A 23,707-nucleotide genomic window follows, 5' to 3' on the forward strand; every position below is an offset into this window, starting at 1 on the left:
CGCTGCTTTTTCAACAGATGTTGAGGGATGGGTGAGGTTTTTTTTGGTGCTGCCACAAGAGAATTACAGAATCAAAGAAGGGACCTCCAAAGGTCACCCAGTCCAACCCCTCTGCAGGCAGCAGCAGGGGCAGCCTCCGCTAGATCAGGCTGTTCACAGCCTTATTGAGATCCATCCAGAGATGATGCCTCAATAATCTCCCTGGGCAACCTGTTCCAGCACCCTCATGGTGCAGAACTTGTTCCCAACATCCAATCTAAATCTCTTATTTCAAACCATTGCCCTTCATCCTATCACTGCAGGCCTTTGGAAACAGGCTTTCTGCAGCCTTTTTATAGCCCCCATCAGGTACTAGAAGGCTGCTGTTAGGTCTCACCTGGAGCCTTCTCTTCTCCAGGCTGAACACCCCCAGTTCCCTCAGCCTGTCCTTGTAGCAGGTGTTCCAGCCCCCTGATCATTTTGGTGGCCTTCCTCTGGACCCACTCCATCAGGCCCACATCCTTCCTGTGCTGAGGGCTAGAAGCCCTCCATCAGCTGTAAACCCAGGGTCAATCCATCACCACTGACCTGCTGTCGATCCAGGTTTCACCTTCTCTCATGGTTTCCCCGTGGGCTGTTGTGTTTTGCTCACAAGTGTCAATGTGGAGAACTTAGCAGTGGTTAGCAATGCCTGACATTTGAAGTGTTTGGGTTTTGTACAGCTCTGCACACTGGGAAACCCTGCTCCAAAGGTTTGGAAGGCAAAGCTTCCCCCCACAGCACTTGCAGCCTGCCTGGCTGAGGAATCACAGCACCCTGGCACCTGAGCATACAGACAGTGCATGTTTATTGAAGAACAGAGACTGAAACCTCATTTCAGAGACTGAAACCACAGCTTCACTTGGGCTGTGGGCAGGATCTCAGCTGGCTCCTCAAACACCACAGAGGTGGCCTGGTGAAGCTCACACCCAGTTACAAGTTAAAAATGGTTTGATTTAAGGAGCTGCCTCATGCTCTCCCAAGACAACTCTTCGCCACAGACAGCACAAGACCTGCTTCAGCTCTCAGCACACCATCAGAGGGCCACAACAGGCAGCATTTTTGGCTCTTCAAAGGGTACTTGTGAGGAATCTTGTCAGTTTGGTGGGGGGTTTTTTGACAGTTTTTGACCCTTTCCTTGTCAGAGCCTGCTCCAGAGCAGCAGCTCTCTCCCAGGCTCTCCAAAAGCAGCACACCAGGCTTCGTAAGAGCAGGAGGAAAAGCACAAAGCTGGGAAAGCTCAGTCTGGCTTAAAATTACTTGTGGGCTCTACATAACTTGGCTCAACTGAGCCCCATGTTTCTGCAGGGGTAAGCCCAGGGGAAGTGGGGTAGTTTAGTGTTGCCATGGTGCTAAAGACAGGAGGAGCAATCATGGCCAGGGCATTTTTGTGTGGCTACTCAGGACCTGCTTTATGGTGACTAGGCAAAGTTAGGGCAGACCAAGCTGTATCTAGAGCAGTGGCAATGCATGCAAGCCTTTTTTCCCCCTTTTTTCAATCAAGTGTGTTTCAGAGAAAGAGTTCAGTTTGAAAAGGATGTGGGATGCTACCAAAAAACCACCTCTAAGGATTATGTGGAGCCTGCTTCGGGGGAAGGCTTGGTCCCCTCAGTCACTGGCACAGTCAGTCACAAATGCTTAAGGAATCTCATTTATCACTAAGCAGAGTCTGTTTATGGGAGCAAGCACATGAAAACTGAAGTCCTTAGTCCAGTTTTTCCCTTACATAAGCTTTTGTTCACAGGTTTTATCTCTGTTTGTCTTCAGCACAGAGGAGATGAAACACGCTGTCCAACAGCACAGCTGCTGCCTCCTCCTGGCTTTCAGCAGGCCACAGCAACAGCCTCTTTGAGCTGGCCTCAGCTGCCAAGTCCATGCTGGGCACCACAGCTCCCAGGTTTCGGCAGGTCGTGCACTGTCAGGGAGGTGTTTTGATCACAGGGCTACAGCTGGGATCCTGATCAGCCAGCACACAGAGCTCCACACCCAAGCACTGCTATTCTACCAGTGAGTAGCCAGTGCTCCCCACAGGATACACACCAGATGTTGAAGACCAACCCTCTCAACCACCTGCTGCACCGAGGACATCAGTGGAACCCTTCCAGTCCTGAAATGCCAACACATCCTCCTGCTCTCTTGGAAGAATTGATTTGCACAGCCAGGGTGAGGCTCTCACATCCAACTAACAAGAGGTGGTGTTTTTAACCTCCCCCCCACCACGTTTCTATTAATGGATGGAGAACTGAGGGAGCAACTGAGTCTTTCTGACACTGATACCCAATTCCCTGTCTCTCCAAGTCTCCTCTGTGCCTGAAGTCAATTTTTTTCTGGGGAGAATACTGAAGTCTTATCACAGGTGCCACCAACTCTTGAGGGCAAAGCTTGGTTTGCAACTAACTTGGGCCTAACTCAAAATTACTACAGGAACCTCCTCAGTCACAAGCTTCCAGGCAGCCAGCAGACCATACCTGCTCCACTTCACACACCTCTGACTTCAGCAGAATCAAAGTTATGCCAGGAAGGAATCTGGACCACAAGTTTATAAAAACTATTCTTTTGCACAGTTGACTCCAGAAGCTTCACCTGTTGGTATGGGAATAGTGTGATGTAAAACCTGATGATCCCATCCAACTGTGGTGAGCAAGGCATCATCTGAAGGGGACCAGGACAAGCCTTTGACAAAGTCTTGGTGAGAACGGCTCCTGAACCTGCAAAACAAGGACACTCTGTTAGCCACTGAGGGCTTCTGCACCTCCTTCCTGCTGCTGCTCCCCTGCTAAAGCAGCATTTTCATCTTCCACCCAGCACATGGTTACATAATCAGCTTCATGAGAGGGCAACCATAAGCACAGCACTGCAAACACCCTGTCTGGTACTTACACCTCTGTGAGGTTGGAGTCGAGAACAGCTACGGAACAGTCTTCACTGATGGAAGCCAGCAAGGGTGAGCTGGGGGAAAGAGGAGGTCACAGTCAGAACACTCAAAGGCACAGAAGCAGAGAGTCACAGAACAGCTTAGGCTGGAAGGGACCTCAGAGATCATCTACTCCAACCTCCCCACCCTGGGCAGGGACACCTCTCAGCTAGACTCAGCTGCTCAAGGCCTCATCCAGCCTGGCCTTGAACACCCCCAGGGAGGAGGCATCCACAACCTCCCAGGGCAACCTGTTCAAGAGTCTTAGCATCCTCCTACTGAAGAACTTTCTCCTGAGATCCTGTCTAACCCTGCTCTCCCTCAGCTTCAAACCATTTCCCCTTGTCCTGTCTCTAGACACCCTCAGGAAAAGTTCCTCTGCAGGCTTCCTGTAGGATCCCTTCAGGTACTGGAAGGCAGCTTTAAGGTACCCTCATTGTCTTCTCCAGGCTGCACAACCCCAGCTCCCTCAGCCTGTCCTCATAGCAGAGCTGCTCCAACCCTTGGAGCATCCCTGTGGCTCTCCTCTGGACTCACTCCAAGAGCTGAAAGCTTCTTGTGAGAAGCACATTTCCCAGTGAGCCTGACCCAGGTACAGACAATGAGCAGACAAGAGCTCTTACAGAAAGGTTTCCACCACCATTTAGCAGGTTGCCAGCACACTAAGTGACAACATGAGTGTCAGGAGGCCAGGAAGCCCTCACCAGGCAGAGGTGCCTGGAATTAGACAAGTCCCACAGGGACTGGGTCAATAATTCTGATACCTCCCTGTCCAATGATCAAACCCAGGACTCTCACAGCTTGGGGTTTTTTCACTCTGAGAAGGTGTAAGGGTTTCAGTCAAGAGGTTGCATGCCAGCACCAGCCCCTACCTATGTGCAGAAAATGCAAACCCTGTGACACTTCTGATGTGCACAGAGGAGCTGAGGGCAGCATCAGGATTCTTGGTGTCTACCAGCGCAACCGTTCCGCTCTCGTCCCCTGCAGAGGGAAGGAGAAGGAAGGAATCAGCCAAGCTGCCACCTGCAAAGAAAAACCTTGATCTGCCTGGTAAAGGCCAAACAGGAGCACTTCTTACCCAAAGCAAAGATGTCACTTTTCTGTGGATGCCACATGACTGAGGTAGGGAGGTAGTTACAGGCACTGCAAACTGGGGGGAGGGTGAAAAAGAAGAGTCAGCACAGAGAGATTCCTGCACCACCTCCTTCAGCACTGCTGCTGCACCAAGGCAAGCACTTAAAAGCTCACTGCCTTTCTGTGATGGGGTTAGGCCTAGCTTTTGTCAGCCTTTTCTGCCCAAAGGGTCTCCTCACTAGATCTGAAGCTAGCCCATCATCAAGTCAGCCATTAAAGGAATTCCTCCTTCCACCAAGCCACACACACACAGCACAGCAGCTGCACACAGAGACCTACCAATTCGAGTAGCTGGTTTGGGGCATCTGGTGTCCCAGAGTAAAATTCTGCTGTCCTAGAAACCCAAAGTGAACAAGAAGGTTTTAACAATCTCTTTGTGGCAGGGGGGAGGCCTAATCCCAGGTTCACTGCAAGCTGCTCCTGACCCACATCCCAAACCCAACCACCTTCTGCTCTGTGTTAAAACGATGCTGCTCCTTCAGCCAGCCCCAGGAGAGACCCAGGAGCTCCCACAGCTTAGTACAACCCCACAGAGATCAGCTTGGTAAGCTGGGACACCAAAATGACACAGGCATGCAGCTGGGAACACAGGAGGTGATGCCTCACTAAAGGCATTTAACAGGAAATTACTGAAGCTAAATCACTTTTGTCAGGTAGGTTTAGACAAGAGAACAAGCTTTACCTCAGCACAGGACAGGAACATGGTCTCCTTACCAGGACAGGAAGCCACACATGTCACTGCACCAGCATGAGCTACCAAAAGCACAGAAGGACAGAGAGCCTCAAGGACTGTATCCAACTTTCCCACTTATTCCCAAGGCCCTCTGAAGGCACAGCACAGAAACAAAGAATACTTTGTGCACACAGGGCAACTTCTTCTCAGGAAGAGCCAACTGCTTCCTAGCAAACCGATGAGCTGCCAAATCCACCCAGAGACACTGCAGCCACGTCCCTGTGACATGCATGAGCCTGGGGAAGTCGCTCCAGACAAGAGGTCAGTTACAAAGGGGCTGGTGGGGAGGGGATCAAACAAAGCATGGCCTCTGGTGTGGCTGGAGATCACAGCTCCCCATCTTCAGCAAGCAGTCTCTCAAATGAGCTGCTGCTCAGAACATGCATGGCTCAGGAGATCAATGATCACATGCAGGTGCAAAAAGATTATTTCAGCCGAGGAGAGGAACTGACAAATGCTTAGAGAAGACAGGGCAAAGCAAGCCTTAGAGCATTCATTTTGTGGGGAGAAACAAACAACAGACAAAGCAACAAGGCTGTGCCAGGAACTTCACAGATCACAGCCCCCAGTGTGGTTTGACAGCAGGGGGACAAGCAGTGCTGCAGCCCTCCCCCCGTGACAGGGCTGCTGTGGCACTCACCTCTGTAGGAATGCACCACCGTTTCCTGTGGCAGGTCCCAGACCTTCACACTGCAGAGGGAAGCAAGCAGTCAGCACCCAGCAGCGAGCCTGGGCACGGCAGCTAGGCTGGGGGTACTCACCAGAAGTCCCTGCCACCGCTGATAGCCTGGGTGCTGCCGGCCAGGACGGCCACGGCCATCGTGATGTCATCGTGCTCGTATTTACAGAACTTGTTCACGATCAGCGTCTCCTTCTCGTCCAGCTCCCACAGCTCCACGGCGCCTAGGGGCAAGCAGGGGGGCACCCACCTCAACTGCGGGGCACCCACCTCAACTGCGGGGCACCCACCTCAGTAGAGGGAGGACCCGAAGGGGATCCCTGCTGCTTACCGGTGTCAGAGGCGACCAGGATGCCCCTGTCAGCCACCCAGCACAGGTCGGCGACGCCCGCCTCGGTCTGGACGCCGGCGGTGCAGAAGCCCTCGCTGGGAGCGCGGCGGGGGTCGGCGAAGACCCAGAGGGAGCCGGTCCAGCAGCGGCCGCTCAGCGCCGAGGCGCCCAGCAGCAAGGCCCCGTCTGCGGGAGAGATGAAGGGAAAAGGCCCGCTGAGCACCCGCCGCCGCTCCCCGAGGGGCCGGGCAGCCCCGATAAGCCCCAACCCCGCTCCCCTGCGCTCCCCCCGGGCCGGCGGCCCGCCCGCGGCCCCGCTACCTGCGCGGTAGTGTGCGCGCTCCAGCTGCCGCTCCATGCAGGCGGGCGCGTTGGGCGGGATGTTCCACTCGGGGCCGGCCTCGGCCGAGGACTCCCCGTCCGCCGGGTCCGGCGGGGGCTGCTCGGCCGGGGGCTGCTCGGGCGGCGGCTCCTCCATGGCGGCGGCGGCGGCGGCGGCGGGAGCGGGGCCGGCGGCGCCCCCCACGTGCTCCCGCGCCGCGCGCGCCGCCGCCTCTCGCGAGAGCGGCCGCCCCGCCCCCCCGCCGGCGCTCTCGCGAGAGCGTCCCTGCCGCCATCTTGGTGCGGAGGCGGCCGGCGGTCACCGGGACGCGGGGGTCGTGTCGCTGCCTGCCCTCTCCCGCCATGCTCTCCCGCCTCGTCCTCCGCGCCGGTGAGCCCCGGGGGGCGGCGCGGGGGCGCTGGGGTGGGGGGGAAGGGAGGGTTTGCCCTGGCCGAGCTGTGCCCTGACGGCTCTCTGCCCCTTTCCTCCCGCAGCCCCGGCCGCGCTGCGGAGCCTGCCGCCTCCCGTCGCCGTGGGGTGAGTACCGCGGGGGGCTCGCCCGGCAGCGCTCAGGGCTGTGGCCTCCGCTTGTGGTGTGCTGGGAGGCGCATGAGGAGGCCTGACGGGCTGCATGAGGAGGCCTGACGGGCTGCATGAGGAGGCCGGGGAGCGCCCCGGCATCCTGCCAGGCCTCGTGTTTCAGTAACGTTATCCTGGGCATTCGCCTTCATTTTCCTAGCGTATTCTGTGCTAATTATGGTGTATAAAATCGCTAGGGCCGGGAGGAGTCCTTGGAGGTTATGTAGTCCCACCCATCTCCTCCAGGGAGGCGTGTCTAGTGAACGTTGCCCTGCTTAATTAATGACGTGTTTGAGCCTCGCCTCGGGGTGGTTTGGTGGCGGTTTGTAGCTGATCACCTCAGTGCAAGCTCTCTCCTTCTTCCTAGGGTATTGCACACGACGAGACCACTGCATACCAGCCAGCAGTGCTCAGCTCCTCTGCCTCCCCTGCCTGAGAAAGGAGGAGAAGTTCGTCATGGTTTGATCCCAGAGGAGTTCTTCCAGTTTCTCTACCCTAAAACAGGAGTTACAGGTTAATGTGTGCCTTTATTTTATTTCATTTTTAAGCAAAAAGGATGGTTTGTGGTGCAGATTTAGCTCTGTCCACCACTTCTGGCTGCTGGGGAGGTAAAATGCTAAAAAGAAGGATAGTTTGCATGTGCAGAAGGAGGCTGTGAAGAGCGAGCCAGGGCAGCACTTTCTGTCTCTTGAAGCACCTGTGCTTTAAAGAAAGGCTGAAAAACTGCCACAAGCTTAATTTTGCAGGGAGATTTATTTGCCTGCTGACCCTCACAGCCTTTAAACAGAGATTTCTGTCTCTTTCTGAACGAGCAGAGGCAGCAGGCCCCTTGCAAGGTGCAAGTTGCATCCACTTTTGGTGAGCAGCCTCGTGGCTCCTTCCCCTTGGTGCTGCTGGGTTTCTACTGGAAGCAGGCAACTTCTTCCTGATCTTGATCCTCATCTTCCTACCTCTAGTTTTTGTCTTGTGCTTTGGTGAGTCTCTTTCTGCTGTGTAAAATTAACTCTGCTTTGGTTTTTCCCTTAGGGCCTTACATGCTGGGAACAGGCCTCCTGCTCTACCTGCTGTCTAAGGAAATCTATGTGATTAACCATGAGACAGTGGCAGCTGCCTGCATCTTGACAGTCATCATCTATGGTGTGAAAAAATTTGGGGGTGATGTAGCAGCTTTTGCTGACAAACTTAATGAGGTAATAAAAGAAACTGTTAGCTTTGCAGGAGTTGTTAACTCTTTTATCAGCTGTTTAAAAGACAGCTGTGTCTGGGTTGTCATAAAGATAATAGGGTCAGAAGGTGGCTTAAAGAAGGCTTGAAGACATGAGTCTTCCAACATAAAATACCTCATACCAGCACAAGCTCCCAGCATGAAAGGGACACAGAGCTGGTGGAGCGAGTCCAGGGGAGGGCAGCAAAGATGATCCAAGGGCTGAAGCACCTCTGCTATGAGAACAGGTTGAGGGAGCTGGGGGTGTGCAGCCTGGAGAGGAGAAGATTCCAGGGGGACCTTAGAGCTGCCTTCCAATAGCTGAAGGGATCCTGCAGGAAGGCTGCAGAGGAAGTTTTCATGAGGGACAGGAAGAGGGGGAATGGTTTGAGGCTGAGGCAGAGCAGGGTTAGACTGGAGCTTAGGAAGGAGTTCTTCAGTAGGAGGATGCTGAGACTCTGGAATAGGCTGCCCAGGGAGGCTGTGGATGCCTCCTCCCTGGGAGTGTTCAAGGCCAGGTTGGATGAGGCCTCAAGCAGCTGAGTCTAGTTGAGAGGTGTCGCTGCCCATGGTGGAGAGGATGACCTCTGAGGTCTCTTCTAACCTAAGCCATTCTGTGATTGATTGTGAGCTTCAGTCCTCCTCTCCTGCCATCCTTTCACCTCAGCCCTGGCACGATCCAGTTTGTGCAGACAAGTGGTGGCGCAGGATGCCAGCGGTGAATTGCAGATCCCTTGTTTCCCTTCATTGTGCTGCTGTTCTAAAGCTTTGTTGGTGTTCATTTCCTCACTCAGGAGAAAGTTGCTAATGCTTTGGCTGTGAAGAATGAGGCCATCAAAGGTCTGGAGACTGCCATTGAGCAGGAGAAGAAGGAGCAGTGGCGGGTGGAAGGCCGCAGTTACCTCTTCGACGCCAAGCGGGTACGGCTCCAGCTCTGTGAGCCCCTCCTAAATTCTGGCTCCTGCTTAAATGACCACTGAGTGACAACCCTTTGACTCACCAGTGGTCCTGCTCTAAAATGCCTTTTGCTGCTGGTTGTGGTGTTGCCAAGCATTAACCCTTTGGCTTCCCCTGCTGTGCCCAGAACAACGTGGCGATGCTGCTGGAGACCAATTACCGGGAGCGGTTAATGACCGTCTACAACGAGGTGAAGAAGAGGCTGGACTACCAGGTGGCTGTGCAGACCCTGAGGCGTCAGAAAGAACAGGAGCACATGATCCAGTGGGTGGAGAAGAGTGTTGTTCAGAGCATCACACCTCAGCAGGTACTTGCTGGGTTGGATCTGCTGCGAATAGCTCCCGTGGGGTGATGGTGGTTTAAGACAGAAGGTGATAGAGCACCTCTAGGAGACTCCCAAACGTGGCTGCAACTAAGAGCTAACCAGCCCAGTTACTAAGTACCAGGTGCTCTTGTTGCTGCTGATTTCAGCTGGAATTTCATGTGGTGGTGCAGTGTAGAGCTAAGCTTATGGTAAGATCCCCAACCCATTACAGATGTGTAGCTAAGGGGTCAGGGAAGTCAGTTGTAAAAGTCTGGGTGAGGCTATGGCAGGTTAATAACAGCAGGTGGGCTTTAGATGCCCTTTCTTTCAAGGGATGCAGCTGAGAGGAAGAAAACCTTCCCAGAAGCACTGTGTGCAGATGCTTTAATGCTGGTCATTGGATTTAAGAGCTGTAGTTCCATCCCTTTTATTCTGTAGCATAATTGCTGGGTCTAAAAAGGAGACTCTGAAATGTTTTCAAATGCAGATTTTGCTTGTTTAAATCATGGAATCATAGAATGGTTTGGGCTGGAAGGGACCTCTGAAGGTCATCTAGTCCAAATCCCCTGCAGTCAGCAGGGACATCCTCCACTAGATCAAGTTGCTCAGAGACTTGTTGAGCCTGACCTTGAATATCTCCAGGGATGGGGCCTCACCTACCTCCCTGAGCAACCTGTTGCAGTGTTCCAGCGGCCTCCTGGTGCAGAACTTGTTCCTAACATCCAGTCTAAGTCTCCTCTAATTTCAAACCATTTGCCTTTATCCTATCACTGCAGGCCTTTGTAAACAGTCCCTCCACAGCCTTCTTGTAACCCCTTCAGGTACTGGAAGGCTGCTCTAAGGTCTCCCTGGAGCCTTCTCCAGGCTGCACACTCCCAGCTCCCTCAGCCTGTCCTCATAGCAGAGGTGCTTCAGCCCCCAATCACTTTGGTGGTCCTGCTCCATCAGGTCCATGTCCTTCCCGTGTTGAGTGCTCCAGAGCTGGACACAGTACTCCAGGTGAGGTCCTCCATGACATCTTTCCTCTGACCTGTCCTTTCCCTGTCTCCTGCAGCAGAAGGAGAGTGTGGCCAAGTGCATTCTGGACCTGAAGGCCTTGTCGAAGAGCGCGCAGGCAGCGGTGTGACCACGTCTGATGCCGCTGGCCCCTGTCTCTTGTCTCTCAGTTGGAAGCTGTATGGTTCTGAAGTATCATTAAAGAAACAAACTCACCAACCCCTCTGCTCTCCTCACTAGCAGCAACAACATCATTTGCTGTGTGTGCCTGAAGCAGCTGAATCAGTCACAGGAAGACACTGCAGTCAGTTTATAGTGGGGGGTTAGTGGAAATCACAGCACCTGAGGTTCTGTTCCTTCTTTGGCCATGGACACTCCCAGAAACACAAAACCTTGCAGAGAAGCTTCCTGATGGCAGCAGTGATGAGGCTGTGGTGTAGAATTGTGTGTGGCAATGACCTATAGGTAGTGACTAATTATAAACCTGTTGTGAAAGCTAAATGAACACCAGTACTGTCTCCTGCAGCATGGGGAGCTACTTGAGTGTCTGGGAGAGGAGCCAGAGGGTCATTTGTGCTGTGAGGGTAACATCTTGGGGTGGAATCCATGGGGAGGGGGCTGCTGCTGTAACCCTTTGTGAGAACTTGTGGTCAGAGCTTGGGGGAAAGGAGTGGAGTACCTGAAGGGCCTAAAAGGAGGCCAGGAAGGGACTTTTTCCAAGGGCTTGTAGTGATAGGATGAGAGGGAATGGATTGAAGCCTGACTGGAGATCAGGAAGAAATTCTTGATGGGGTGGGGAGACATTGAAACAGGTTGTCCAGGGAGGTTGTGGATGCCTCCTCCCTGGGGGTGTTCAAGGCCAGCTTGGATGAAGCAACCTGGGCTGGTGGGAGGTGGGGGTGGTGTGTGTGTGGATCTGAGTATCTTAAGTTCCCTTCCAGCCCAACTCCTCCTATGAATCTCTGAATCTGTGACTCTCTGGAGGCTCTTGTCTTAAATTGACCAAAAACCCCCTTTCATAACGGCTTCAGATGGTGATGAAAGTATCTTCCTGCTCTGGAAAAGAGGATGTAGGTGCAGGAAACAGCAAGAGCCACCAGAAAACGTGGGGTTCACCAATCTGAAGTTGAAAACTGAAATGTCTAAGCTCAGTCTAGAGGATCTGGGCCTTTTTGTGTGTGTAAGGAGGAAAGAGTTTTCACAGAATCACCAAGGTTGGAAGAGACCTCAAAGATCATCAAGTCCAACCTGGCACCACAGACCTTATGACTAAACCATGGCACCAATCCCCTCTTGAACACCTCCAGGGACAGTGACTCTACCACCTCCCTGGGCAGCACATCCCAATGATGAATGACTCTCTCAGGAACTTTCTCCTCACCTCCAGCCTAAGCCTCCCCTGGCACAGCTTGAGACTGTGTCCTCTTGTTCTGGTGCTGGTTGCTTGAGAGAAGAGACCAACCCCTTCCTGGCTACAGCCTCCCTTTAGGGAGTTGGAGAGAGCAAGGTCTCCCCTGAGCCTTCTTTTCTCCAGGCTAAGCAACCCCAGCTCCCTCAGCCTCTCCTTACAGGGCTGTGCTCAAGGCCTCTCCCCAGCCTCATTGCCCTTCTCTGGACACCTTCAAGTCTCTCAATGTCCTTCTTAAACTGAGGAGCCCAGAACTGGACACCGCACTCCAGGTGTGGCCTAACCAGTGCTGAGCACAGGGCACAATGACCTCCCTGCTCCTGCTGGCCACACTGTTCCTGATGCAGGCCAGGATGCCATTGGCCTTCTTGGCCACCTGGGCACACTGCTGGCTCATGTTTAGGCAGCTGTCAATCAGCACCCCCAGCTCCCTTTCTGTTTGGCAGCTCTCAGCCACTCTGACCCCAGCCTGTAGCTCTGCCTGGGGTTGCTGTGGCCAAAGTGCAGCCCCTGGCACTTTTAGGTGTATCAGGGTAACACACAGCAGAAACCTTTCCCTTTTTATAGGAAACTTTTTCCTTGAAGGATTTTATTAGATCCCAAATGTTCCAGCTCAGCTTACACTCACCTGTCTGTAACCTTTCTGTGCTGGGAAGTGATTCACTCAGTGAATAAACTCAGTAAGCAGAGCAGGCTCTGCTTGGATGCCTCCTTTAGAAGGCATCCTTTGCTGCTACAGGAGGGAAATGCTGCTTTCCAGTGGAGTTAGTAAAGCAGCAGTTTACCTTTCTTAGTCCAAATGCAGCCAAACAAAAAGGTGTTCTTCAGGGGTAAAAACCTCAAAAGGGAGCTAAGAAGCTGAAGTGGGCTCCAGATAAGCACTTCCTGAGAACTGCAGGTGTGGCACAGCTTCCTGTTTTGTTGTAATTAGTAAACTCTGAAGCTGTCTAACTTCCACATTTGTGACCCACATCTGTCTGAGCTGGCCTTCAGCTGGTGTGACAAGGCTCAGAAAGCAAGCTGCTGCCAAGCTCCCAGCAGCTCTCTCCAGCAGCAGGGCAGCAGAGGTAAGGTGGAGCTGTGTCCCTGGGGGCTGCATTTTAGAGGTGCTGCAGGGAGGCTGGGACTGATTGCTCTGGAGAGGAGACATGGAGCAGGAAAAGATGGTGGCAGTAGAGGACAGGTTGTTGAATTCTTATGCTGTTGTCAGCAACACTTTGGTGTTCATGGTGTGGTTTGCAAGGTGCTGGGTGTGAAATGGGGTGAGGGAAGTGATTCTACCACTCTGCTCTGCTCTGCTCTGGTGGGACCTCACTTGGAGCAGTGTCCAGCTCCGGAGCCCCCAGCACAAGAAGGACATGGACCTGATGGAGAGGGTCCAGAGGAGGCCACAAAGATGATCAGAGGGCTGGAGCACCTCCCCTATGGGGACAGGAGAGAGAGTTGTGGTTATTCAGCCTGGAGAAGAGAAGCCTCCAGGGAGACCTTAGAGCAGCCTTCCAGTACCTGAAGGGGCTGCAGGAGAGCTGGGGAGGGACTTCTGACAAGGGCTGGGAGTGACAGGAGGAGGGGCAATGGCTTTGAGCTGGGCGAGGGGAGATTGAGACTGGAAATGAGTAAGAAATTCTCCACAGTGAGGGTGGTGAGACACTGGCACAGGTGGCACAGGTGGCACAGGGAGGTCGTGGCTGCTTCCTTCCTGGAGGTGCTCAAGGCCAGGCTGTGTGAGGCTCTGGGTGCTTTTGTAGTCGTAGAAGGCAGCTTCCTGCTGAGGCTTTGTGCCAGCTTGTGTCAGATGCCTGAGAAATTGATTTCCAACCGAAATAGAGGCTGTGGGTCAGAAGAGGGCAGCAGGTTTGTTTTGCTCTGGGGTGCACATGAATGGCTCTGTATAAATCCAGTGTAGATAAATACAGCTCTCTTTTTGTTGTTAATTCCCTTCCTCTCCAGCTTCTTTTGCTGCTTGTTGCTGTTTGGAGAGAATGGGAGGTGCTTTCACAAGAGCAACTGCAGGTATTTGCTTCTTGAAGAGACTTCTCTTAGCTTCTTGACTTAAAGCCTGAGAAAGGACTGCTGAGGGGGTGGCTCAGCACAAGAAGTGTGGGGCTGGGGAAGAGCTGCACAGCTGTGACCCATGGGACACATCTGGTGTGTGCTCTTGCAGCCTCTGTGCCGTCTCTTGCTTGTGGAGAAAGTCAGCAGGTTTGAAACCCAGGTTCTGATGGATGTTTTGGTGCTTGTTGTTGTTGTTTCTGCTCACTTCCAGCCCCACCAAGTCCCATTCCCACCACTACCCCTGCACCTGCCACTGTACCAGCCACTGTACCTGCCACTGCACACACCTCTGTGGTTGACCTAAGAGCTTCAGAAGCCAAGTGCTGGATTGATAAGTAAATATTCCACCTTTATTTCCTGGCTTCAAACACAGAGTTGCTCAGGGTGCAGACCCCTCCTGGAAGGGAGGAGCTCTGTGTAAAACATTTTTATGTGCTGGGGGTTCAAAAGGTGCTTTAGGATTTCCCAGTGTGTGCCCTGGATGGTGAGACCACACCTGGAATGCTGTGTCCAGTCTGGGGCTCCCCAGTTCAAGAGAGGCAGGGATCTGCTGGAGAGAGTCCAACAGAGGGCTATGAGGGTGATGAAGGGTCCTGAACTTCTCTGCTCTGCAGAGAGACTGAGAGCCCTGGGGCTGTTTAGTCTGGAGGAGAGAAGGCTGAGAGGGGATCTGTCTATAACTACCTGAGGGGTGGGTGGCAAGGTGGAGATGCCAGGCTCTTTTCTGTGGTGCCCAGTGACAGGACAAGGAACAACAGGTACAAGCTGGAGCCCAGGAAGTTCCACCTCAGCATGAGGAGAAACTTCTTTAGTGTGAGGGTGCAGGAGCCCTGGAGCAGGCTGTCCAGAGAGGCTGCGGAGCCTCCTTCTCTGGAGACTTCCAACCCCCACCTGGATGTGTTCCTATGTGACCTGCCCTGGGTGATGCTGCTCTGGCAGGAGGGCTGGACTGGGTGATCTGTGGAGGTCCCTTCCAACCCCTCCCATTCTGTGATCCTGTGAGTTCACAGTGATGCTTATTGCAGATCCTGACCCTTCACCCCCTGGGGCTTGGGGCTCTTTCATAAAGTTAGAGCGCTGCTGGTTCTTCAACACCTCTGCTAAAACTGAGCCTTCTGACAACATCTCTGTGCTTTGACAGCCATGAAATACTCTACATATCCCTAGTCTTCCTCTCTGGCATCCTGTTGACTCTTCTGGTTTTTGCCATCATCTACCTCCTCAGAAAAAGTAAGTGACACAGCAGCAGGACCTCTCAGAGCTGGGGCAGGAGAGCTTAGCACCTGCTGCTGCACATCTTGGCGTGGATGGTGCAAGTCTCCATGTTCTGCATCTGACAGGTCCTGGTTGGTTTGGGTTTTTATCTTTCCATCACTGACCACACAGAGTTCTCCCCACACTCACCCTCTTGCTCTCATCTTAGCCACTTCTGAGGGGTGGGCATGGACTTGGGGCCCCCTCCTGCTTAGGCTGCAGCTGCTCACTTTGCAGTGGTGGTCAGTGAGAGGCTTTAGAAGCCATGTGTAAGCCACACACTCTCTGGTGCTTCTCCATCACCCTGCCCTTGAGCCCCTCTTGCACTGCTGTCTCCCAGCAAGGTGCAGGCTGCTGAGCCTGGTGTCTCTTCTCCTTCCTTCCTAGAGTGTAAGAGGTCCCAGCAGGACTTACAAGAGCAAAATCCCTCCCAGACAGTGACTGAGGAATCTGCTAAGAACACCCAGGTAAAGGTCACAGTTTTTACTTCTCATACTTTCCAGAGAGCTTGTTGAGAAGGGTAAAGCTTGCTTTGGAGAGGAGCAAAGAGGTTTGCTCTTGCAAGACTCAAGTTATTAGCTGATGGTTTATTTGACTAAGACAAAGTGATTCCTGCAGTGCCTCCAAGGCTTCAGCTTGTGTTTGTAGTGGTCTCAGGAGGTATCTCAGAAGGTACCTGAGAGTAGGAGGCAAGATGCTCCTTCTGTCTCAGCACACTGCCCACATCTCAAGGATTCTGGGCCTTAGCTATCCCACTAATTGAGCAGCTAAGGGGAACATCTTTTTAAGGGGCAAGAATTTCTGCACTTTTGCTTCATCAAATTGGTTGTTTGGAAGCCCTTAATGCAGAGCTGACCCAGGACCCTGAGCTAAGACTAACATCCAGTCTGATCCAGCACAGTGTTTACTGATTTCCCCCATGGCAGGACAGGCTGTGACTATTTCTGGGGTGTAGTGTTGAGGAGAGGTGAAAAGCAGGAGATTCACTCTGAGCTGTGATGCTTGCTCACTCATGGAATCTCAGAGTGGCTCAGGTTGGAAGGGACCTCAGAGATCATCCACTCCAACCTCCCCACCCTGGGCAGGGACACCTCTCAACTACACTCAGCTGCCTCATCCAACCTGGCCCTGAACACCCCCAGGGAGGAGGCATCCACAGCCTCCCTGGGCAGCCTATTCCAGAGTCTCTCCAGCCTCCTACTGAAGAACTTCTTCCTCAGCTCCAGTCTAACCCTGCTCTGCCTCAGCTTCAAACCATTCCCCCTTGTCCTGTCCCTACACACCCTTATGAAAAGTCCCTCTGCAGCCATCCTTTAGGATCCCTTCAGCTGCTGGAGGGCAGCTCTAAGGTCCCCCCAGAGCCTTCTTTTCCCCAGGCTGAACACCCCCAGCTCCCTCAGCCTCTCCTCACAGCAGAGCTGCTCCAGCCCCTCTCTAATGTTTGTGGTTTCTTTCACATCCCCAGAGCGAGGTCACCTACACCTCCTTGGCCTTCCACCAGAGGCAGACACCAGTGGCTGTGTGATGATGAAGCTGCCAGCGAAATGCAGATGTTTGCACTTCCTGAACACCAAAAAGAGCTACCAGAAGTTTTTGTCAAGGTCTGGAGTGCCCTGAGTGCTGCCAGCGCTGCTGTGTGTCACACCAGCTCCTTTCCCCAAGGGAACCTCACATCTCCTGTTCCAAACTGCTGCCACCAGAGGTGGACAAACTGCTTTTCATACCAGTTCTTCCTCAGCTGTAGAAATCTGGATGAGTCCTTCCAAGGCACTTGTGCTTTCCAGCTGGCTGGTTGCTCTTGCTTCACACTACCAAAGAGAACTGAAAACCATTCCTCTGCATCTGTTGATGTCTGCACCCTCATCTTGCCCTTTTCCTGGCATTGTAGCATTGGGTTGGTTTGGTTTTAATTGCCAACTGCTCTGGTTAGCAATTTCCTGCTTATTGATGTTATGAGAATGAAATATTTGAATGCAGATGCCTGCTCCCCTCACTGGGTCATCTGCAGGACATGTCCAAATTCCTGGAAGGGTTCCTTTGTGTGTTGCTGTCACCAAACAAAAGGGGGGAAAAAATCTTCCCTTTGTCATACCCTGGGGGTTGAGGACTCAGTTACCACCAGGGACTCAGTCTGAGCCACAGAGAAGCTTCTCTGCATGTTCCTGTGCCCACAGATGGGAGGTTGGTGGTCCAAGTACTGTGATCTCCACGTGTTGTTCAATGCTTCTCCTTGCAAAGCTGAATCAGAGCCAAGTTTCCTGCTGCTTCAGCCTGCTCAGAGCCCTCCTTGGGTCTGGTCACCAGAGAGTGTCAGGTAGAGAGAATTTGGGTTGCTCATCCTGGAGAAGAGAAGGCTGCAGGGAGGCTTTAGAGCTGCATTTCAACATCTGAAGGGGTCCTACAGAGAGGCTGGGGAGGGACTGTTTAGAAGGGCTCAGAGGAATGGCAGGGGCAGGACCAGGCTGCTCCAGGCTCCCGAGCGCCGCTGCTGCAGGCAGGGAGTCTGGCATGGGAGACGTCAGCGGAGTGGGAAGGGAGATGCCACCGGATGGCAGCACGAAGCCATGGATGGGCACCCAGAGCCCGCTCGGCTTACCTGCGCTGCTGTGGTGTCCCGAAACACAGCTGAGCAGTGCCTCCACCTCTCCCGGCCCGTCCTGCCCTCCCTTTCCTTTCGCCCTTTTCTGTTCTTCCCTTCCTTTCCCCTTCCTTTCCCCTTCCTTTCCCCTTCCTTTCCCCTTCCTTTCCCCTTCCTTTCCCCTTCCTTTCCCCTTCCTTTCCCCTTCCTTTCCCCTTCCTTTCCCCTTCCTTTCCCCTTCCTTTCCCCTTCCTTTTCCCTTCCTTTTCCCTTCCCTTTCCCCTCCTTTCTCCTCCTTTCTCCTCCTTTTCTCTTTTTTCTTTTTATCCTTTCTCCCCCCCCTTTTTCCCTTTCCTTCCTTCCTTTTTTCTTTTCCTTTTTTTCATTTCTCCTTTCCCTTTCTTTTTTCTTTTCCATTCTTCCTTTTCCTTTCTTTTCCCTTTGTCTTTGTTTTCTCTTTTCCTTTCTTCCTTTAGCTTCCTTTCTCTTCCTCCCTTCCTTCTCCTTCCTTCCTTGCCTTCCCTTTTCCTTCTTTCCATTCCCATCCTTTCCCCCATAACACTGATACTCTGCTGTCTGACAGCAACTAAGGAGGTCTGAAGATTGCCCTGACTTGCACAAATGTGACTTCACCACACCAACAACTTCCCTTCTGCCTTAGCTTCTGGGTCAGAAGTGCAAGAGGAGATGACTCACCACAGCTTTCCCCCCAAGAGCAGCTCTGAAGCTGGGTTCTTGTGTAGATGTTTCCTCACTCTGCACTGTACTGAGCCTTAGCAGAACCATTCCAGGTGCTTTGTGAAACCCTGCTAGCCACAGGCAGCGATATGGTGTCTGCCTGGAGAGCTGTGTGGTACAGCCCTGGGAGATGGGGGGGGGTGACAGGGAACCTCTGTTTGTTGTGTGGCTGCTAACGAGTCCCAGACTCATCCCAGAGCGTCTCTGTCTCTCCCTTCCCCATGCCAAGGGCTCTGTACAATCTCTCAATGGTAGCCATCAGCCAACTCTTTGTTTCACAGACAGACAGAGGAATTTGGGACAACTTGATCTGCTAACCAGAGTAGAGAAGGGGTTGTGTGTCCTCTTTGGCTGTGCTGGCTCTCTCATTTTCACTGTCTCAGGAGGTTTCTGCTGGAGGTGCTTGTACTTGTGGTCACCCCACAGAAAGAGTGGGCAGAGATTGGAACAGGCTGGACTCCCCAGCCCTGGAGGTGCTCAGAACACCTGTGGCCATGGCACTCCAGGACACGGTTTAGTGGCCGTGGTGGTGGTAGGCTGGTGGTTGAACTCGATGCTCTTAGAGTGCTTTTCCAACCACAGGATTCTGTGACAAGCTTTCACATCAGGAACCTGCAAGGAGTTTGCCCTGGGTGTGGAAAAGTCCAGCACAAATTGCCCATCCCTGGCAGGGTGGGTGGAGGTGGCTCGTGGCTTAAATGGTGCTCTGAAGGATGCATGGGCAGCGGTGGCCTGAGATGGTCCCTGGCATTTTGGGACTTGCCATCTGGTTGCAATGTTAAAAGGGATGGATTTTCAGAGCTACAGCCACGGTGCTGACGTGACTGTCAGGCTGCATCTCCCTCAGCCGGCAATGAGTCAGCTCTCACAAGGGACCTAAATGCTTTGCTCTCCCTGAGGGGTGTTTGTACACACGTGGACTGGTGGCATGTGCCTTCACCCATCCTCACTTCTAGCTCCAGCACCCTGCAGCCTGTTTGCTCTCTGCCTGGGACTAAACACCACAACTATTTCCAGAGCAACTGCTAGAAGCAAGAACCAGGGACCTAGACCTGCAGGGAGGTTTCCCAGCCAGTCCCACCACTGGCAGATGAATTCTCCTTGATGAATTCTCTCTCTCTAGAGAAAAAAATTTCCTGCTCTTCAGGTGGGATCTGGTTTTGGGTTTTATTGTCTGAAAGCAATTGGTTCTACCAACTGATAGTGAGAGATCCTGGAGCAAAATTCTGCTGTCCTTCTGCAGTGACTTCCTTTGCTGGCCTCTTATTAATAGAGCTGAGCTATGTAAGAGGGCAGGACTTTGGCTTGTGGCACAGCTTACATCAGATAATAAACTGAGATGTCTGACCTCAGCTAGAGAAGCAGATGCCAAGGCTATCTGAGATAACTCCCAGAATGGTGCACTCCCTCTTCTGCTTTTCCTAGCCCACTCCTGTTACTAAAAGATGGAGAAAAAAAAGACCCTGGCCTCTTTTCTCTTTTGACCTCTTTTGAGCTTGACCCACGTTCCCCAAAACCCACCTGGGTGAGCTGTGTCCTGTGCTGTCCTGGTGAGGATACCAGCTAACCCAGCATGGAGAGCTCATGCTTGCTTTGGGTAATGTGGGAAATGAGCAGGCTGAGCTGACAGAAAATCCATCTGATATTTATTATGATATGTCCAGGTGGAGATGGGTGCCAAGTGGTGTCCCTCAAGGGTCTGGCCTGGGAGCAGTGCTGTCACTATCTTCATCAACGATCTTGACAGAGAGACTGAGGCACCAGCAGCAAGTCTGCAGGTGATACCAAGCTGAGCGGTGTGGTTGATAAGTCTGAAGGACAGGAGGGCATCCAGAGGGACCTGCAGAGGTGGGTTGAGGAGAATCTCACGAGGCTGAATAAGGCAAAGTGCAAGGTCCTGCACCCTAGGTCAGGGCAACCCCTGACATCAGTCCAGGCTGGGGGGTGATGAGATTGAGGACATCCCTGCAGGGAAGGACTTGAGGATCCTGCCCTTGTCACAAAAGAGTTGGTGCAAGAGGGGAAGGCACTGAAGCAGAACAGATGCTTCCCTGTGAGCTTCTAACAAAGCAAAGAGCTTCATCAATGGGCTGGCAGCTCCTGGCAGGTCAGAGCTTGTTTCTGGTTAACAACTTAGTTTGTTGATTGCTCTGTAAGAACTGGGGCTGGTTTTCTGCACAGAACATAGGTCCTTAAAATGAGGAGGTACGTGGCTTTGAACTTCTTGATCTTGCAAGCATAGACAATGGGGTTCATGGCAGAGTTGGCATGGGACAGCAGGATTGCCACGTACACCACAGAGGGGGGGATCTGGCTCCTGGGCTTAAAATAGGAAATGCAGTTTAGGATGAAGAGAGGCAACCAGGATACTGCAAATAGGAAGAGGATAAGTGCCAGAGATTTGGCTATCTTGAACTCCTGGCCATAAAACCCTCCTGCCCCTCTCCCCTTGCTTGTACTTTGGCTTAGCTTTGTCCGGACGATGTAGAAGATGCTGGCGTACAGGGCACACATGGTGAGCAGAGGGACCACGATGCATGTGAAGAAGCAAAAGAAGACCATGTAGTCCTCCCTCATCACAGAGGTGAACTCACACCTGAAGAAGTCAGAACTTCTGGATTCTGCCTTGTTCCACCCAAACATGGGGACGAATGCCACCAGCAGGGACACAGACCAGCACGAACCCAGCGCCCACCAAATTCTTCTCCGTGTAGTGACTGCTTTGTATCTGTGGGGGGAGCAAACCCAGGTGGGGTTAAACAGAAGTGTCAAAAACACTGAGAGATGGTCTCAAGAAAGCTGGCTCAGTGTTCAAATGCTGCAGGTTCATTGTCACAGAATGATGCAGTCACTTTTCTTCTGGGGGGAGGAGGGGAACCAAACCTTGTTTTGAGACAAGCCCTAACTCTTCATTTGTACTCATAAGCAGAACTAAGTTAACTTCCACTGGTCATAATCAGGTGCCTTCAGCTACCCAAGCAACAAGATGAGAGGAAATGGCCTGAAGATGTGTCAGGGGAGGTTTAGGTTGGCAATTAGGAACAACTTCTTGACTGCAAGGGTGGTCAGGCTGCCCAGGGAGGTGGTGGAGTCTCCTGAACCCCTCCAGGGCTGGTAATGCATAGCCATGGCAATTGGGGCTATGGTTTAGTGGCCATGGTGGTTGGGTTGGTGGTTGGGCTGGGTGATCTTAGAGGGCTTTTCCAACCCAAACAATTCTGTGATTCCAGTCTGTCCCTTGTTTCATTATCATCTTAGTGCTTCTCTTCCCTAGGTGTTGCTTATCACCTGTCAGCACTCCTGCCTTACCTCTCAGCTGCCTTGGCTGTGCCTCACTCTTCACATTTGGTTTATGCCATTTGTAGGACCAACCTGTTCTTATCAATCCTTTCCCCACTCTAAATGTGGCTTCTTCCCTGCTTGAGGCTATGCTCTGCATTGCTACCATTCAAATATCGAAGATGAATGGCTTAAGCTAGCCCTTAAGCCTGGAGGCTCTTTTGTCTTTGCAGCACTGAACACTAAAAAGGGATTTGTTTAAAAGCCTCAGAGACCCAGAGGAATCCATCCTGCAGACACCCAAAGAGCTTCAGAACTCAGCTGGTTCACTACAGGCTCATCCAGGCTCTGCCCAGCAGGAGCACTGAGATGCTGACCCTGCACAGTCACCCCCGAGGGCTGCCCAGGCTGCACTCTTGGCTGCAGGGAGTGGCTCCTGCTCTGCAAAGCTCAGCTCAGGTGGGCTTCCAGGCACAGGAACCTTCTCCTCTTAAAGCAAATACTTCTTAGAAATGGCAACCAGCACCAGAACAAGAGGACATAGTCTCAAGCTGTGCCAGGGGAGGTTTAGGCTGGAGGTGAGGAGAAAGTTCTTGCCAGAAAGAGTAATTGGCCACTGGGATGTGCTGCCCAGGGAGGTGGTGGAGTCCCTGTGTTCAAGAGGGGATTGGATGTGGCACTTGAAGCCATGGGTTAGTTAGTCATGTTGGGTGACAGGTTGGACTTGATGATCTCTGAGGTCTTTTCCAACCTTGCTGATTCTATGATTCTGTGAAAAGGGTCAAGGGAAGGAGGAGAGAGGAGGTGGCAGCCGTGGGGCAGAGCCTGGGCAGGGGAGAGCTGGCAGGAGTGGGGCAGAGGGGCCGGCGGTGGCCCTGTGCTCACCTGGTTGTCAGCTTCACTCGCAGGTACCTGTCGATGGCGATGGCCAGCAGGGAGAGCACAGAGGCTATGGTGAACAGCACCATCAGGCAGCACATGAGCAGGCAGGTGTGGAAGCGGACAGCGATGCCCAGGCTCACCACGACGGCCAGGGGGATGACGACGACCCCCACGGCGATGTCAGCCAGCACCAGGGAGACGATGAAGTGCAGGGTTGGGTTCTGGAACCCCGAGTTCAGCTTCACCACCCAGATGACCAGGATGTTGCCCAGAGTGGCAAACAAAGCAACCAAGCCCTCGGCACCGATGTAAACCCTGTCCAGGGTGCCCAGCAGCAGGCTGGCGTTTGGCATGGCCGGTTGCTGGAGGCGCTTTCACCTCGGCTTGAGCTGCAGAAGGACCAAGGGAGTCAGTGACTGTGTGTGGGATCTGTCCTCACTGTCTGGTGCTCAGAAGTTCCAGTGACTCTCCAGCATGCAAACCTCTCCTTGGTATTTCGTGCCCTTGGCACCTGAGCTGCTGCCTTTCCAGAGGGCTGCAAGGACCTCAGCATGCAGCAAAGGGTTCCTGAAGCTCACAGCAGCCCTTCAGCTGCCAGGTACCAGCGAAGTACTTTGGAAAGCTATTTTTAAGGACAGAAGTAGCAAAGCTGGCAGGAGTCTGCTTAGCAGCAGCCTATGAATATCTAAATATTAGATCTGCTTCCTCTTCCAAGCCACAGTTTTAGAAGTGAGAGAACAGTAACCAGAATTGGCTGTGTGTGGTGGCTACTTATCAGGGTAGGTAATCGCCCTGCAGCCACCATAGGAAATGAGGCAGTTCAGGGCACATGAGAAGTTGGTTTGTTAAACTCCAAAGCTTGATTGAATTCAGCTAAGGCTCTGGGATGGCCCAAAAAATGCCTTTGGACTTTTCTCAGTCTGACAAGAACACTTGCAAGTGACATTTATAGATTCACAGGTTGTATTGGGTTGGAAGGGACCCTAAAGGTCATCCTGTCCAACCCCTCTGTAGTCAGCAGGGACAGCTCCAACTAGATCAGGGTGCCCAGGGCTTCACCAAGTCTGATCTTGGATGTCTCCAGGGACAAGGCTTCAACCACATCCCTGGGCAACCTGGGCAGTGAGAACCTTCATATTTCTGCTAGAAACCAATACGATGCCCAACCAAGACCTGCTCAGACAGCTGAATGCTTTGTTTATGGAAGTCTGGAGCCCCTATTACAAGAGGGATCTGGAGGTGCTGGAAGGTGTCCAGAGAAGGGCCAGGAGGATGAGCAGAGGGCTGGAGCACCTCTCCTGTGAGGACAGACTGAAAGAGTTGGGGCTGTGCAGTCTGGAGA

The 23,707-nt window shown here is 52.8% G+C and overlaps 3 protein-coding genes across 3 annotated transcripts; 1 reads left to right on the forward strand and 2 right to left on the reverse strand.

Annotated features, from left to right (window-relative positions):
• Positions 1-1,651: 1,651 nt before the first annotated feature.
• On the reverse strand, positions 1,652-6,336 carry WDR77 (WD repeat domain 77). The gene is made up of 10 exons (XM_054176527.1): positions 6,131-6,336; positions 5,810-5,995; positions 5,561-5,702; positions 5,440-5,489; positions 4,749-4,819; positions 4,346-4,400; positions 4,011-4,082; positions 3,805-3,913; positions 2,899-2,967; positions 1,652-2,726 (listed from the first exon to the last, which is right to left on the reverse strand). Exons 1-10 carry the CDS (start codon positions 6,285-6,287, stop codon positions 2,567-2,569), a joined length of 1,071 nt encoding a protein of 356 aa, XP_054032502.1. The 5' UTR covers positions 6,288-6,336; the 3' UTR covers positions 1,652-2,566.
• Positions 6,337-6,397: 61 nt separating this feature from the next.
• ATP5PB (ATP synthase peripheral stalk-membrane subunit b) lies at positions 6,398-10,414 on the forward strand. Its single transcript, XM_054176418.1, has 7 exons — positions 6,398-6,521; positions 6,626-6,668; positions 7,078-7,223; positions 7,737-7,900; positions 8,709-8,834; positions 8,999-9,178; positions 10,230-10,414. The coding sequence occupies exons 1-7, from the start codon at positions 6,494-6,496 to the stop codon at positions 10,299-10,301; spliced, it is 759 nt and encodes a 252-aa protein (XP_054032393.1). The 5' UTR covers positions 6,398-6,493; the 3' UTR covers positions 10,302-10,414.
• Positions 10,415-20,337: 9,923 nt separating this feature from the next.
• Positions 20,338-22,718, reverse strand: ADORA3 (adenosine A3 receptor). Its single transcript, XM_009896388.2, has 2 exons — positions 22,369-22,718; positions 20,338-20,932 (listed from the first exon to the last, which is right to left on the reverse strand). The coding sequence occupies exons 1-2, from the start codon at positions 22,716-22,718 to the stop codon at positions 20,338-20,340; spliced, it is 945 nt and encodes a 314-aa protein (XP_009894690.2).
• Between the last annotated feature and the right edge of the window lie 989 nt (positions 22,719-23,707).

Source organism: Dryobates pubescens, chromosome 35, assembly GCF_014839835.1.
Source record: "Dryobates pubescens isolate bDryPub1 chromosome 35, bDryPub1.pri, whole genome shotgun sequence".
In the NCBI taxonomy this organism is placed as follows: domain Eukaryota; kingdom Metazoa; phylum Chordata; class Aves; order Piciformes; family Picidae; genus Dryobates; species Dryobates pubescens.

Bases quoted from the DNA above. Each gene is read 5' to 3' on its own strand.
- WDR77 (XM_054176527.1), bottom strand. From the start codon at position 6,287: ATGGAGGAGCCGCCGCCCGAGCAGCCCCCGGCCGAGCAGCCCCCGCCG. The intron at 4,820-5,439 runs GTGAGTGCCACA...TGCTTTTGGTAG, and splicing joins GGTGGTGCATTCCTACAGAG to CTCATGCTGGTGCAGTGACA. The intron at 2,968-3,804 runs GTAGGGGCTGGT...TCTTTCCCCCAG, and splicing joins TTTGCATTTTCTGCACATAG to CTCACCCTTGCTGGCTTCCA.
- ATP5PB (XM_054176418.1), top strand. From the start codon at position 6,494: ATGCTCTCCCGCCTCGTCCTCCGCGCCG. The intron at 7,901-8,708 runs GTAATAAAAGAA...TTCCTCACTCAG, and splicing joins TTGCTGACAAACTTAATGAG to GAGAAAGTTGCTAATGCTTT. The intron at 9,179-10,229 runs GTACTTGCTGGG...TGTCTCCTGCAG, and splicing joins AGAGCATCACACCTCAGCAG to CAGAAGGAGAGTGTGGCCAA.
- ADORA3 (XM_009896388.2), bottom strand. From the start codon at position 22,718: ATGCCAAACGCCAGCCTGCTGCTGGGCACCCTGGACAGGGTTTACATC. The intron at 20,933-22,368 runs GTGAGCACAGGG...CTCCCCCCACAG, and splicing joins CGAGTGAAGCTGACAACCAG to ATACAAAGCAGTCACTACAC.